This window comes from Pipra filicauda, unplaced genomic scaffold (assembly GCF_003945595.2).
Source record: "Pipra filicauda isolate LSUMZ 115617 unplaced genomic scaffold, ASM394559v2 scaffold546_size326836_pilon, whole genome shotgun sequence".
In the NCBI taxonomy this organism is placed as follows: Eukaryota; Metazoa; Chordata; class Aves; order Passeriformes; family Pipridae; genus Pipra; species Pipra filicauda.
Window position 1 is genome coordinate 20,808 of NW_024104694.1, and position 13,457 is coordinate 34,264.

The 13,457-nt window shown below is 35.6% G+C and overlaps 1 protein-coding gene across 1 annotated transcript in view; it reads left to right on the top strand.

The window, feature by feature from the left end:
- The window catches only part of LOC113991287 (coiled-coil domain-containing protein 171-like), a gene marked incomplete at its 5' end in the record, with an annotated part of 120,384 nt that overhangs the window by 14,395 nt on the left and 92,532 nt on the right, over positions 1–13,457 (top strand). The window contains 3 exons of the mRNA XM_039387246.1: positions 4,523–4,625; positions 8,750–8,853; positions 11,687–11,776. Coding sequence (XP_039243180.1) covers positions 4,523–4,625; positions 8,750–8,853; positions 11,687–11,776 — 297 coding nt within the window. The remainder of the gene's footprint in view (positions 1–4,522; positions 4,626–8,749; positions 8,854–11,686; positions 11,777–13,457) is intronic.

Consider the following 13,457-nt stretch of genomic DNA (forward strand, 5'->3'; position numbering starts at 1 on the left):
GCAAAAATAAACAGTAGCTGAAGGAGGGAGATGGTCAGTAAGGGTTTTCTTTTGTTTTGGTTTTTATACTACAATTTATGCCTGGTTCTTTAAAATTTGTGCCACTATTCTGTTTTACTGAACATCACTTGAGTAAAACCTGTTTTTTGTGAACTGTGGAACAGTCATTTGGAACCTATTTCTGTACCGGGTTAGGCCTGGTAAACATTCTGATACTTTTGTAAAGAATTGACGTAAGTGCTTTTCAAGAGGTATCTGAACATACTGTTCCTTGGTGGCTGTGTGGATAGTTCTGGCTTTGGCATTTACTTTGCCATCACCACATGGGATTTATACTGCAAAGTGAGTGGGCGTATTAATCCATGTGCAAGAGAGCCCCTTAGAGCACCTTGTACCTGTAAACAAAGTAGAGAAAGTTCCTCAGGAATAATGGCGGTTCATTGTAGGACTGGACCCTAATTCCCTGTGTACTACTGCTGGAGTTTTATTAAGGTAAGACCTCAAATTCTTGCCCACATGTTTATTTTTAAAATTGTTAACTTGACGCACATACGCACATTTGCAGCATCACGTTCTGTGGACTGTCCTAGAAGTATGCATAGAGTTTGCATTTATTTTAGTCAACTGTGGCTTTTGTAAAATGCTGAAAAAAACAATGGAACATCATTTCTGTATTGGAATAGGTTATGGAAAGATACCAAAGTCAAATACTGGTTGTTAAGGAAAATATGTCTACAACCAAGGTAGTACGAAGTTGCCCAGATAAATATAAATAACCTTCTTGTGGAAGACTAACTCAATTCTGGCACTGAGTGGAATAATTTTCTGGTTATCCTTATAGATAAGGATACAAAGTATTTGGAAAAAAGATTTTCTCCTGATGGGGGCATACAGTACATTTCATGAAAAATGCTTGACTTCTATTTAATTTCTTTAGAAGTGCAGTTATGTTTTGAAATTGATGGTTAAATAAATATGTTGCCAAGTACATTTTCTACCAGAAGTATTTTGTCCTTCGTGTTGTTTTGTCATAATAGGAGCCGTCTTAAGGATATGAAGGGAAGCATTATATATACTAAAATTCAGCATATATTCTGCGTTTAGAAAGTATGATTTTGCTCCCATGATGTTTGGTTTCTGTCCTCCAGTGTGGAATATTTTGTGAAGGAGGGAATTGTCTTTGGGGAGTATAGGAAACACTCCTAGTATATTTTGAGAATTTTAAATTCTCAAGTGTCCATGTAAACTTCACAAGAATAATTTACCACTGGTCTCAGGGACCTGGGATTCCTAAAGGCAGGTTCTACCAGTAAAGGCTGAGATGAAAAAGGCATTGAAAAGGATTTTTCTGCATCATAGTCATCAGATTGCTGCCTCATTAGCAGTGGGCCCACATTTTGCCTAGGCTTGCTTTTGCTAGTGATACACTTCAGGAAGCTTTTCCTCTTCACGTCCCATGCCAGATTCAACTTTAGGTGGATTTTGGCATTCCTAAGCATATCCCTCTAGGCTATCCCTCTAGGTATTTTCCCCAGGTCACTATGTCTGATCGGCCCTCTTTATGCTTCCTATTAATATTTTAATTTAGTCAGGAGCTCCCTGTGTATCCGTACAGACCTCTTGCCTTTGATTTTCAAGGTCATTTTCGAGGATCACTTCCAAGGTCAAGAACGGTCCATTCTGCAGGAAGTCGAGCAAAGTCAGCAGAAGCCTTACTTCACGAATATTCTTTCATCTCTTTCTATTAATGTGGTCTGTGAAGCAAACTCTCTTTAAGTAAAGGCTTTAGCAATTTTGTTACGTGATTTCCCTTTTGGAGTGATCTAGGAAACACACTACTTTTCCAGTAGTTCTATAGGAACAGCATCCCCACAAACATGTTGATGGATGAAGTTGTTGAGAAGGATGTAACTGCATCTCCTGGAATAGTTGAATCTGGACATAGATTATGTTTGACTCAACAGTTGTGGACTCAATTTTCCTTTTCAGAGTGAAGCATTATGCATACTCCCTGTGTTTGTTCAGACTGAAGAAGATTAAGGGATAACAGCTACTGCTATGAACTGTCAAGTGGGTGCTTATGGAGAAGGTGGAGCTGAACTCTCCTTAGATGTATGCAGTGGAAGTATGAGAGAAAACAAGGAAATTCTAATTACCTGTAAGAGGGGAAAAAAACTTTACAGTGAGGACTGTGAGATATTGGAGCAGGTTTCCTGGAGGGCCGTCTTTGAGGATACTCAAAACTTGACTGGACGAGGCTCAGAGCAACCTAAGCTGACTTGGAGAACACCCTGCTCTGAGTGGGGAGCAGGACCAGATGATCTCCATAGGTCCTGTCAGCTTAAATTGTTCCATGATTTTATGACTCTATACATTCTTATTAGATACCTACCAATGAGACATAAGAAATCAGATCAATATTAGACCCTTTGGACTCTTAACCTGTGCCTGGATTTTCAGCACTGTAGTTTACAGTGTTTTTTCTTCAATTTCTGATAATGGGGACAGTGATTGAAAATGGAAGTCAAAATGGAAAGATGCCAAATATTTTGCAGCTAAAATGTAGAGAAACTGACTAGTCTAAGGAGTTTCCTTTTGGTCTTTATTGCTGTTGAGAAAGAGACTGAAATTGGCTTAGGAAGTGTAGGAGCAGTTAGCAAATAAAGCACGGAGAAGTGGTGAAGGCTGAAAAGACTGGAATACACTGACCAAATTATGGTAAATTAACTAAACAAAAAGAAAAATTGGATGTGGAGATTGAAAGAAATTCTCACATTTGACTTTTCCATGGGAAGATGTTTTCCTGGGAAGATTTACTCTGACCTCTGTGCTGGCATAGTTTACGTAAAAAGTATTTCTTTTATCGTGATGTTATATATTGCTATATTTTATTGGTTTTAGTGTGTGAGATCTTTAGGATGATATCAGTACATGAGAGCAAACTTTAGTGTGCTTGCATCCCATAAAATATTTTTACTGGATCTTAACATTTACAAGCTCTATTCATATAAGTAATTTTATGGAGTAAGAATTAAACCTAGTTATTTTTCAATATATAGAAATGGTTTGGAAAATCTTTATGAACTGTAGTACAAACTCTCACAGAAGGAAAGGCATGTAAATGCTACAGGGGACCTAACACTGAAATACACATATGAATAATATATTAGTTGATATACAGTACATATAATTAAAATTGAAAGAGTAAGGCAAATTTATAAAATATTTAGCTCAATAGTGAAGAACACTGCAGAGAATTAAATGCATTTCTTGGGTTTTTATCCTGACAGTTATATGCTAGCAGTATGTAACAATTTTCATGGGGAGGATGTTTCCCACACATGAGAAAATGCCTGCATCCTTTGACATGCAGTGAAGCATAACTAAAACGATAGTTTATAGATATACTAGAAAACAGTAGGATTTTTCTCAATAAAAAAAGGTTAATCTTCCATTACCAAGTAGAAATGGAAATTACTCAAATAGGTTTTAGAATTTAGAATGTAAATAAATTGAGCAGTTAAAAGTTATGAGACATCTTTGAGCATAACCTTTGTCATAAGAAAATAGTGAAATTATTTAAATCTGATTTCCTCTGGATCTGGGGGGAGAGGTGGTTGGTTTTCATTTGTTATTGCTGTTTTTTGGGGTTGTTTTTTAAATTATTGAAATGTATTACTTTTTGTCAGTTAGCAGCTAAAGTTGTACATTTCTTTGAGAAGTTAAAACTGCATATACCCAAAAGGACCTTGGTCTTGTCTGGAATGACGGATGCATGTCTTTGAAAACTGCAAGTTATAGTCTTGGTTATAGACTGAAGGAATGATTTGATACAGTCTTTCTATTGTAGCAATTAAAAAATTTGCTGTAGTACCTTTCTGCCCTCAGAATAAAGTCAGTGTCTTGATTTGAACATTAGGCTGCACTTAGTGGACTGCTTTCTTTCAGAAAATACAGTAGTAGGTGTTGAAGAACTCTGCTGCTTTATATTCCGTGCATAAGGGTGAGTTTTTGGTATTGAAGAAATCACTGTCTAGCATGGAAGATATTAACAATTGAAGTAGGCAGGTTTGCAGTGAGGGTAGGTGTGGGATTTGACTGAGTGCCAAATCATGGATTTCTAGCCTGTCTGCCAGTAGTTTGGTGTCTTTCTGGATGTCCTTGTAGGGTGTAACAATAGATTTCATTGCTTGCATAGATGGGCACAATTTAATGTTCATTAAGATATTTTTGAAGCAGAAGGTGATCAAGACTAAGTTTTTCTGCAAACATCTTTTGGGTTTTTTTGAGTATCTGAAGTCTTTAGTTTTATTTTAAGTGTGTTTCAGGGTTCTTTGTTACTTATTTGTTATGTCATGTTAAGTATCTTGGTCAAGAAGAGGTGTAATAAGAATTATGGCAGGAATTTAGATTTAAAGGGGAACAAATATACCGTTGTGAGATGTATTTTTTCTGTTTACTGTTTTAATGTGTTTCATTCCCTGCCCCCCCTTGTCTTGTCTGTATCTCCTGTCAAATAAAGGCCAAGAAACACCAGGTCTTTCTAACAGAGACGTATGAAAACAACATGAGAGAGCTGGAGTTACTCTTGGACAGCTTTGCTATGTCAGGCCAGCGGACAGCAGGTTAGTTGAAGGTATAAAATGACAGATGCATCTGTCAATGTTCCAAAGTCACTACATTGTGGGAATTCTGCAGATGCCTCTTGCATTCCCTCTTCTCACCATGCTTTGATTTGATGACATGATAAGAGCAGTTCTCACAGCAGTCAAATGGCCTTGCTAGCTGAGAGAGGGTGACGGAATGTGGACCTGCTGTTGTCAGCCCAGAACTCGATATACAAATGCTGGGGTGTATATGCCGGTCAGAAAAGGGCTTACTTGCTGTGCTCTAAATCCAACTGAGAAAAAAGTCCTTACAGTATACCTGCAAAGGGAACAGATGTTTTGCTTGAACTGAGCCAAATTCTCAGGCAACCTTCAGCAACTTAAAGGTCATAAATTCAAAAAGGTTGTGTAGGACACTTGATATAACACAATACTTTTACAGTTGATTGTGGACCAGTACTGTATTGCTTTCATTTGATTTAGTACAGAACAAATATTTCTCTATTTTCATTAAAATTAATTGTAAGTCAGTGGTTGTCACTGCTACTTGGCTTTATATGTAATGTATCAAACTTAACAAACTGCTGCCTGGTTAGACATTTGAATTAGTGGCTAACAAAACCAAACTGAACTTTAACATCAAGCTAGTAGTTTTTTACAGGTAGAAGTTGTACACTTTTTAAAATCTTCATTTAAAACAATGTACAAAAGATATTTCTATGTAATTCCTATTAGAATAACACATACTAGACATGAAATGCTTCCAACTTAGAGTGAAAGTAAACTGGAAGAAAACAGGCAGAATGTGGCTTAAAGAGCAAACAAGTTTCTTTTATATAAATCATGATGATTTGTTTTTGCACTTTTTAGGAGCAGTAGACATAAATAGATTGTATAACATCATTAAATGAAGATGCATTTTTTTTGTCTTCACAGAATGATTTTTTTTTTTTCAGCCTGGTACTGTTTAATTTCAATAAAGGAACAACTTCCTGAGATTTCTGTTGTCCTTAAAAGTCTTTGAATCTGTGATGCATTTGTTTCCTCACATGGGCTATATGATTTTTTTTGTTTGGGAACTGGTATCAGTTTTATTCTGTAATTATACATGTAATTCCTGTGGGCAATACCTATAGATTTACCGTAGATACATCAGTCTGATAAGCTCTTTAAGACTGTATGTTTTCCACATTCTTGCCAAGTTCCACATGCTCAGAGGGACTTAAGCAATTCTGGCGGGAGCTGGATGCTGCTGCCAGAGTGCAGTTTCCAAAGCAGTAATTGTCTTTCAGGTAGGTTTTCTTTCTCCCTGGTGGTAAACTTTGCAGAGAACAGCTTTGACCTGTTTCTATAACAGTAACTTCAGTATTAATTTGCTTTGTTTGAGGTAAACTTTTAAAAAATCTTATTTAAAGAGATCTTTTTTTTTAAGCTTTAGCATCTCTGCAGAGGCTTTGTTGAGGCAGATAGTAAAATTTAGCTGTGCTGTGGATTGAGTCTTTACAGCTAATATTAAAATAGATATTGACTAAGACATTTGTTCTACATATTTACTATGCTTCTAAGTGTGAAATCTAGTTTTTAATGCTTTTTCATTATTATATTATTACTCTGGGGTACTTATGAATGTATTATGTAGCAATATTTCTTCAAATTTTTTAAAAAAAATATTTATTGTAATTATATTTGAAATGAGAATGTCCAGGTGCCAGTAAAAGTAAAAATCTTAAATAAATCTTTGTAGTCTGATTAGCAGGTGAGGGGCTACATGAGCCACACCTGACCTGGCAGTCTTTCTTGTTCTCGTTTCCAACTTTGAACTCAAGGGGTTGAGAGATCTACTTAAAAATCTGTCAATACTAGAGATCCGACCCCTTAAGTGCTGATTGGACTGTGATTACTGGGCTATACAGGAAAGAGAAGATGAGACTTTATATTTTTGAGATTAAAGAATTTTAGAAAGTTATTTTTCTTTATACATACCAAAATAACAAGCATAAATCCATGTTTTCTCCTTTTTCAGTGACCTTTATAAATTTTCCACAGCATTGTTATTGGGCCGTTTGCATGATTTCCTTTTGTATCTGTTCAGTTTATCATATTTTGCAGTTATTCAGCAACAGAATTTGTTCTCAGGTAAATTTGTCTCCATTTCAGGAAAAAAGTAATTATGGTTGTAGTAATATTAAAAAAAAGTGAAATGGGTATAAAGTTCTAAGAGTGTTAGCTGCTTTGAGTTAGCCTCACCATTTACTGCAGGCCACCAGTACTGTTTTAGCCAAAAATGTAAAATGCAGCACCATATGAGCCTCTGTGAAGGAAATTAACTCTATCCTAGCCAGGCCCAGTACTACTAGCAGAAAGTCCAGAGCAGCAGGTTTAAGAGTTTACTCACTTGTATACTTCCTAATAGTCTTCTATTGAACTTGGCATTTTCTCAAAATTCTACCCTCAAACTCTTAGGCAATACTGGGCATATGCTTCCAGATTTTTTTTTTTTTATATTGCTGACAGAGTGCCTCTGCAGCAGCAGAGTGCCATTTGGATTATGTTGCATGTCTCCTGAATAGTTGTACGAAGATGGACAACATTTAACCATAGACTTGTTTTCAGCTAGTGCAGAAAGGTTGAATCTAGTATTTCTGTTGGCAGACTGAGCTATCTGGAAGTAGGATTGCAGCAAAGGTATGAAATGACAGCATGGAGAATTTACTGGCAAAAGTCCAGTTTTGGCAAACATGATGTAAATTAATGTTTCTTTGACAGCATTGCAGGTTGGGACTTCATAAGAAATGAAGACCCATTATTTAGACACCTTGATAGAAACTGTTGGATGGAAGAAAATGCTTTTATTGACTTAATAGGTATTATTTGAAACTAAATGAGAATTGTGAGTTACTGCTTCTCCAGAGCTACAAGTATGGAAGAATAGTAGTTAATTTTTTCTGTGCAACAGGATCACTGCAAAATGTTCTTACAATGGGTAGCATTGAGAAAGTGGTCTTGTAACTGAGGAGACTGGACTAGAGCCCTGTGTATAGCTGTAGCTGTGGTTAAGTGATAAAAATTATAGTAACGTGTCCCTTGTCACTTTCTTCAAGGTGAAATCTAAACTTCTCATAAAAGGTCCGATTTTATGAATTCTTACATTGATTCTAAGTGTAACATTGCTATTTGGGTCATCTTTAGGATTCAGAGGGCTCTGGTGTCCCCTTATTAAGATTTTGCTTTTCCCTGACTCTGTAAAAATAAGTTTATAGATGCTGCATAGTAGTATAAACAATGCTAACAATGATCTGTCAATAATCTGGTATTGACATGTAACACCAGAAAAAAAAAGAAAAGTTTGTTCTTGGAAACTGAATATTAGCTGACATGTTGTGACCTCTTGATCAATATAGTGTTGTTTTGCTCTCTTAGTGCATTGTGGTACGGTCTATGGAATGCTCAGACTTGTTCATATGTCCTTAATTAAGGCAACCAGATCAGAAGTCTCTGTATAAATGTTTAATAAATAAGTGTAGTGTGTATATAATGGATATATCAGATTTATAAATGAAAAGTTATGTAGAACTGTGTAGACAGATAATAGTTTTTAAAAATTATTTCCTTTGGAATGAAATTCAAGACAATTTAAAATGTTTTTAAGTTATGTTTCTCCAAGCATAACATAATGATTTGATCTTTGGCTCAGTAAAGCTTTAAGTGAATGAAGTACTGCATTGACATGCTTAGTCACAACAGCAAAATAATGTCAGAAAAAGTATAACATACTTGACTTTCAGACTACATGCTTTTCAAAATGTTTAATTATGTGGTTTTGAAGTTGGCTTGTCTGACTGAACAACACAGACTTGACCGTGGTAGGAATTATATGTGAGACTGCATACCAAATACATAAAGTGTTAATGTAATCCAGAATTTACAGGTCTATATCTTGAATTAAGGCTTTTATAGTCTTTCAGCTACATTTGCTGTGAGAGTGTGGCTATTCAGCTGCGTCTCTTGCGGCAAACAAGGCTACTGTTCGGTATTTTGTATTGTCACTGAAGCCCTGACTAGTTTTAATACTTCTCATCCAGGATGAGTAATTTTCTCTCTGTGGCTTTAAGGCTTAATTTTCATTCTGTGTTTTCCTTCAGGCACTTGCAACGACAAAGATAAACCGCCAAGTTGCTCTGTCCTTGAGACTTTGAGGTGTATCTTGACAGCTTACCAGAACAAGCTGGAAGATACCTCTAATGAGGTAACACTTGCAATGTTTGGCTCTATATGTATCGCATTTGGCCTGCAGCAGTACATATGCTTTGCTTGTAAAAAAGGGCAGAAGAGTGGGAATGTTGAGTTGACAGCTTCAAGTATACCTAAAGAAATAATCTCTGTCACTGCTATTTCTCTAAGCTTGCCCTACAGTGAAGTTTCACTTATATTTGTGGAGACAGGGAGTAGAGTTTTTTGTCTTTCTAGTTTAATTTAGTTTTGTTTTCTTGTTAAACCTTTTTGGGATTATTTTTCAATAAATATTTAGGATAAGAAACTATTCATATCTAAGATTTTAGCTAAAAGGTGATGATTTAAGAGTGTGGCAGCATATACCGCAATATTCCTAAATACACGGCGCTTGAGCCTCAGTAGTCATTGCTATCAGTTATACAAATGATCATGCCCTCTGTACTTTTAAAAACCAGTGTAATTTTTTGAAAAGAGTGTGTTTTCCCTGGAATCTCTTCTGGAGGTATTTTGCTGTCCTTTCACTTAAAATAGGACCACTACAATACTTTCTTTAAGTTATCTGAGAGGATAATGGAAATATTTCAATTTTGGGATTCTTACGGTTGAAAAAAACCAGATGTTTTCCTTGAGTCCTACTGTCCTTTTATTTCACTGGCTGAGAAGTCAGAGTCTTGCATTTATTTTGTTATTTGTATTGGTAAAGTGACTAAATTACTCCTCTTGTGGGTAAATGTTTTATAAACTTGTGGCTTTAAAGGCTGTAGAGAGAAGTTAACTACACCATTAAAACTTTTTGTGCAAACTTGTAATTAGCTTATGTTTGAATAAAATTGGCAAATACAGAAAGGCAAGGTGTAATAAGATTGTAAAAATGTCAGTACTATATTTCATTTCTAGGTTTTGTCTTTTGTTTTGACAAATGCATAGTCTAGGTAGTCACTCACAACATTTAAAAAGAAAAAAAAAAGAAAAGAAAAAAAAAGGAGAAGTATATCAGCTTTGCCCCTTTTATTGTGAAAAGAACAGTCTCCCACAAGACCTTTGAATGTGTTTAATGGACACAAAAATAAGTGACCATGGAAACAATTATACTTTTTAAACAGCAAGCTCTGTTAAGTCTCTCCCAGTGAGATAAGAAAACTGATGTGTATAGTCATTATGAAACTCTTCTGAGACCCAAGTCTGGAAGCTGAAGAGTAACTAGGAACATATTACCCACAGCGAATTGTTATTTGGGAGGAGGAATGTCACGTGATAGGCAGCACAGTTGAAAAGTCGACTCAGCAGGCTTTGGCTTAGTGATGTGCTTTGTTGTGAAACTGTGCCAGAGACAGCAGTGGGGAGACCAAGGGGGTGGCTTCTAAGAAAGCAAAGACAGTGTTCTGACAGAAAGAAGAATGAACTGTCAAGGAAAATAAATCGCAAGCAGAGCAGGACCGACAGATAACCTGCCACAAGACTTCCCAGTAGGACTGCGTGTGACTGACCCTGAAGTTGTCATATGGAGCCAGAGATCACTGAGCACCTTTATGGTGCATAGAAAGGGCAATGCTCTGTCCTTCTTGATTACCCTCGCCCCCACAGAGAATGCTGCTTTTGGGTTTTTATGTTAGATATGTTTAATAATAAAACTTTTTAATAATACAATAATGCACAAGGGGACTATGAAGGGCACTGTGCAATAAAACCAGGATATTTTAATACATAACAGTAAGGGTGTAGTTTTGAGCAATTATTAGATGTTCTCTTTATAGAGAGATTTTCAACAAGACTCCACATATTGATGAATTTGTTAATGTATGTGTACACCTGGATGTATACTTGAAATATGCTGGTAAACTTGTCATGTGTCATCTTTAACTTGCTGTACTAAACATTAGATTAAATGATCTAGTTCATTCGTGTGACTGAAAGGTGTATAAATGTTTTGGTTTTTGCAGACAACTAGCTTCTAACTTTTTGTATAGTGCAGACCACTAGAATGTTTAGGGAGAGCAAAAAGAATAGTAAACCAACAAAAAGACTGGAAATATTCCAGTAGCATTCTGTAATTTACTGTAATTATTTCTAAGGGTTCTGCCAGGTCTACTGACATCAAAATATAAAAATAAACAAGAATATAATTTCCAAAGTAATTTGTAAATTTTATCAATGGAGTATTTTGCTTCTGAGTTGTTCATTAAATCTCAGGTGCTTTCAGTAACCTGTACTAGAATACATTTCTAATCCATACTTTCTTTCAGGCATTTGTATTGCTAGCCTCATAATCACGTAAACAAAGACATATTATTTTGATATGTTATCTTTTCTGAAAGTGCAAAGTACACATTATGGTCATGAGCTACCTCTAAGATAGTTGCTTGTAATCCTACGAAGATTCAGTAGTCACTGTGCCTCTCGGGAACATTGCTGCTTTGCTGCTTTTACAGTATGTGAGTGTTCAGTGAAGACCCATGCTTATAGCTGGACAATTTCTGCGAATGGCCACAGAGTGGAAAACTTGTTTTCTTAAACCACTCCTCAGATCATAATCTAAATTTATTACACTTTCAAGTGCATTTCAGTGCATTTCTATGTTCTCGTCAGATATTTTGAGAGTTAATAAGATAGTTAATAGTGGACTGAGTTTGGGATTCTGCCACTACTCTGTATCTTAAATCATTATAAAAGAGTTATTTAGTGCTTTTGTAATGGCACATTAATTAGATTGTATGGAGTACAAAAACTGTCAAAGGAATTGAAATCAATTTTGTTGTTTTACTTTTATATACAAAGTTCTTCCTTTATATTGAAGGGGTCATGCAACCTTTCTGTGAAAACCAGTTTGACCTCCATATATTTTACAGTTTGAGAAAATGAAGGCTCTGTGTAAAAAGATGACAGAAGACCTTGAGATATCCGAGGAGAAAGTGTGTACTTTAAGACAAGACCTTAAGGTATGTTTAATGAATTTAGCATAGAATTTTAAAGTTCTCAAAAAATTATCTTTCTGGATTTAAGGTATCTTTCTTATGAGAATAAGTCTCCATATCATTCTGTTCTGTTGAGCAGACTAGTTTACCTTACAAGCTTGTTAAGCCATGCTGCTTTATTCTGGTTACCACTGTAGACTACACAACTGGTCGTTTCGATGATTGTACTTCTGAAATAACTTGAAATACATTTATCAATTTGCAAAATACTGTTTTGTATTGAAATTGGCATCAATATTTTTTCTTTTAATATTTTTCTCAAGAAAAGGGGAATTTAATTACCTCTGTTCATATGAAGGTATATTTTCTTAAACATATCCATTCCTTTATTAATTTTTTTTTGTTTGTGTTTATCAGGTCAATGCATGTAATGCATAAGGTTGTCTTTAACACCTATACAATATGCAGCCTAAAATTTCTTAGAGTAAAATCTACCTGAGAACTGATAAAAACACTTGAGAATTCTTTTCTTTACTTTCTGAACAAGAATTTTTTTTTGTCTCTGTTTTTGGCTGACAGCACTTCTGTGATGTCCTGTCTGGTTACATCAACGGCCAAGGGAGTGAGGAAGTCCTGAGGTTATGGTTAAACTTAATCTCCTGACTGGCAGTGTATTGTATTATTACCAAAATAGTGTTTCTCTAAACCTGGTGTTTTTCAGTCTCTTTTGCTGAGAATATGCTGCGTTATGTTTTTATGCAGTGTTTTTCTGCAACATTCATTGAATCTTCATATTAAGGGCTACTTGCAGATGATGTCTTGTCATCTGATCTGAACTTTCTTTACTAATTTATGTTTGGAAGACTTAAGACTTCTGCTTCTGTTCCAGCACCTTTGTAAGACACCTAAGATTTCTGCAACCCATTGCAAGTGATATTTGTATTCTTCCTGAAAAAACTGAGTTTGCTACACACAGAGAGTGCTGGTTTTTATGCAGTATGCCAGTTTCAAATCTCTTTAAATTTTTAGTAATAAAACTGCAGAGATAAGCAAAAGCTAGATCCAGTGTGAAAACATTTGTGTTCGAAATTTAACATTGTTTTAATATTTTAATGTTTTCATGAAGAAGAATAAAAGTCATTGTCTAATGAATTGGGAGTATCTTTTCTATTATATTTTCCATATAAGAAGCTACGATTTTGTGAAAAATGAACAATGCTTTCAGTTTGACCTTTTGCAAACTTTAGCAGTGCTGGAAATCCAGTGCTTATAGGAGAGCAAAGCATGTGTATCTGTCCACTCTGTCTCACAAATATTTTGACTGTAAAGGGGTAGTTTATTAATTTCTTTGTTTACCTGGTGAAATTTGGTGCTGGTAACATAATGATTCTATTTATGACCATTTCTGATTATTCAGTTACTTCCCATGGTCAAACCTCCAAAGAGGGTCCTCCCATTTTTTTTTCATGGCAATAAAAATACAGTGAGGAACAAGAGCTGTGTTGCTTACAGACTCAACTGCAACAGATCAGAGATTTACTTAAGAAAATAGTGTATGTTTTCACTAGCTCTGAGAGCTTTGCACTCTGCAGAGGATAAGTTGTGTCCCTGCATTCTGCATCTCATTTGTGGGGGTAGAGGGTATTCTGAAGGTCACTGCATCGTGGAGCTTTTACCAGTCAGGGATGCCCATATTGTCTAGTTA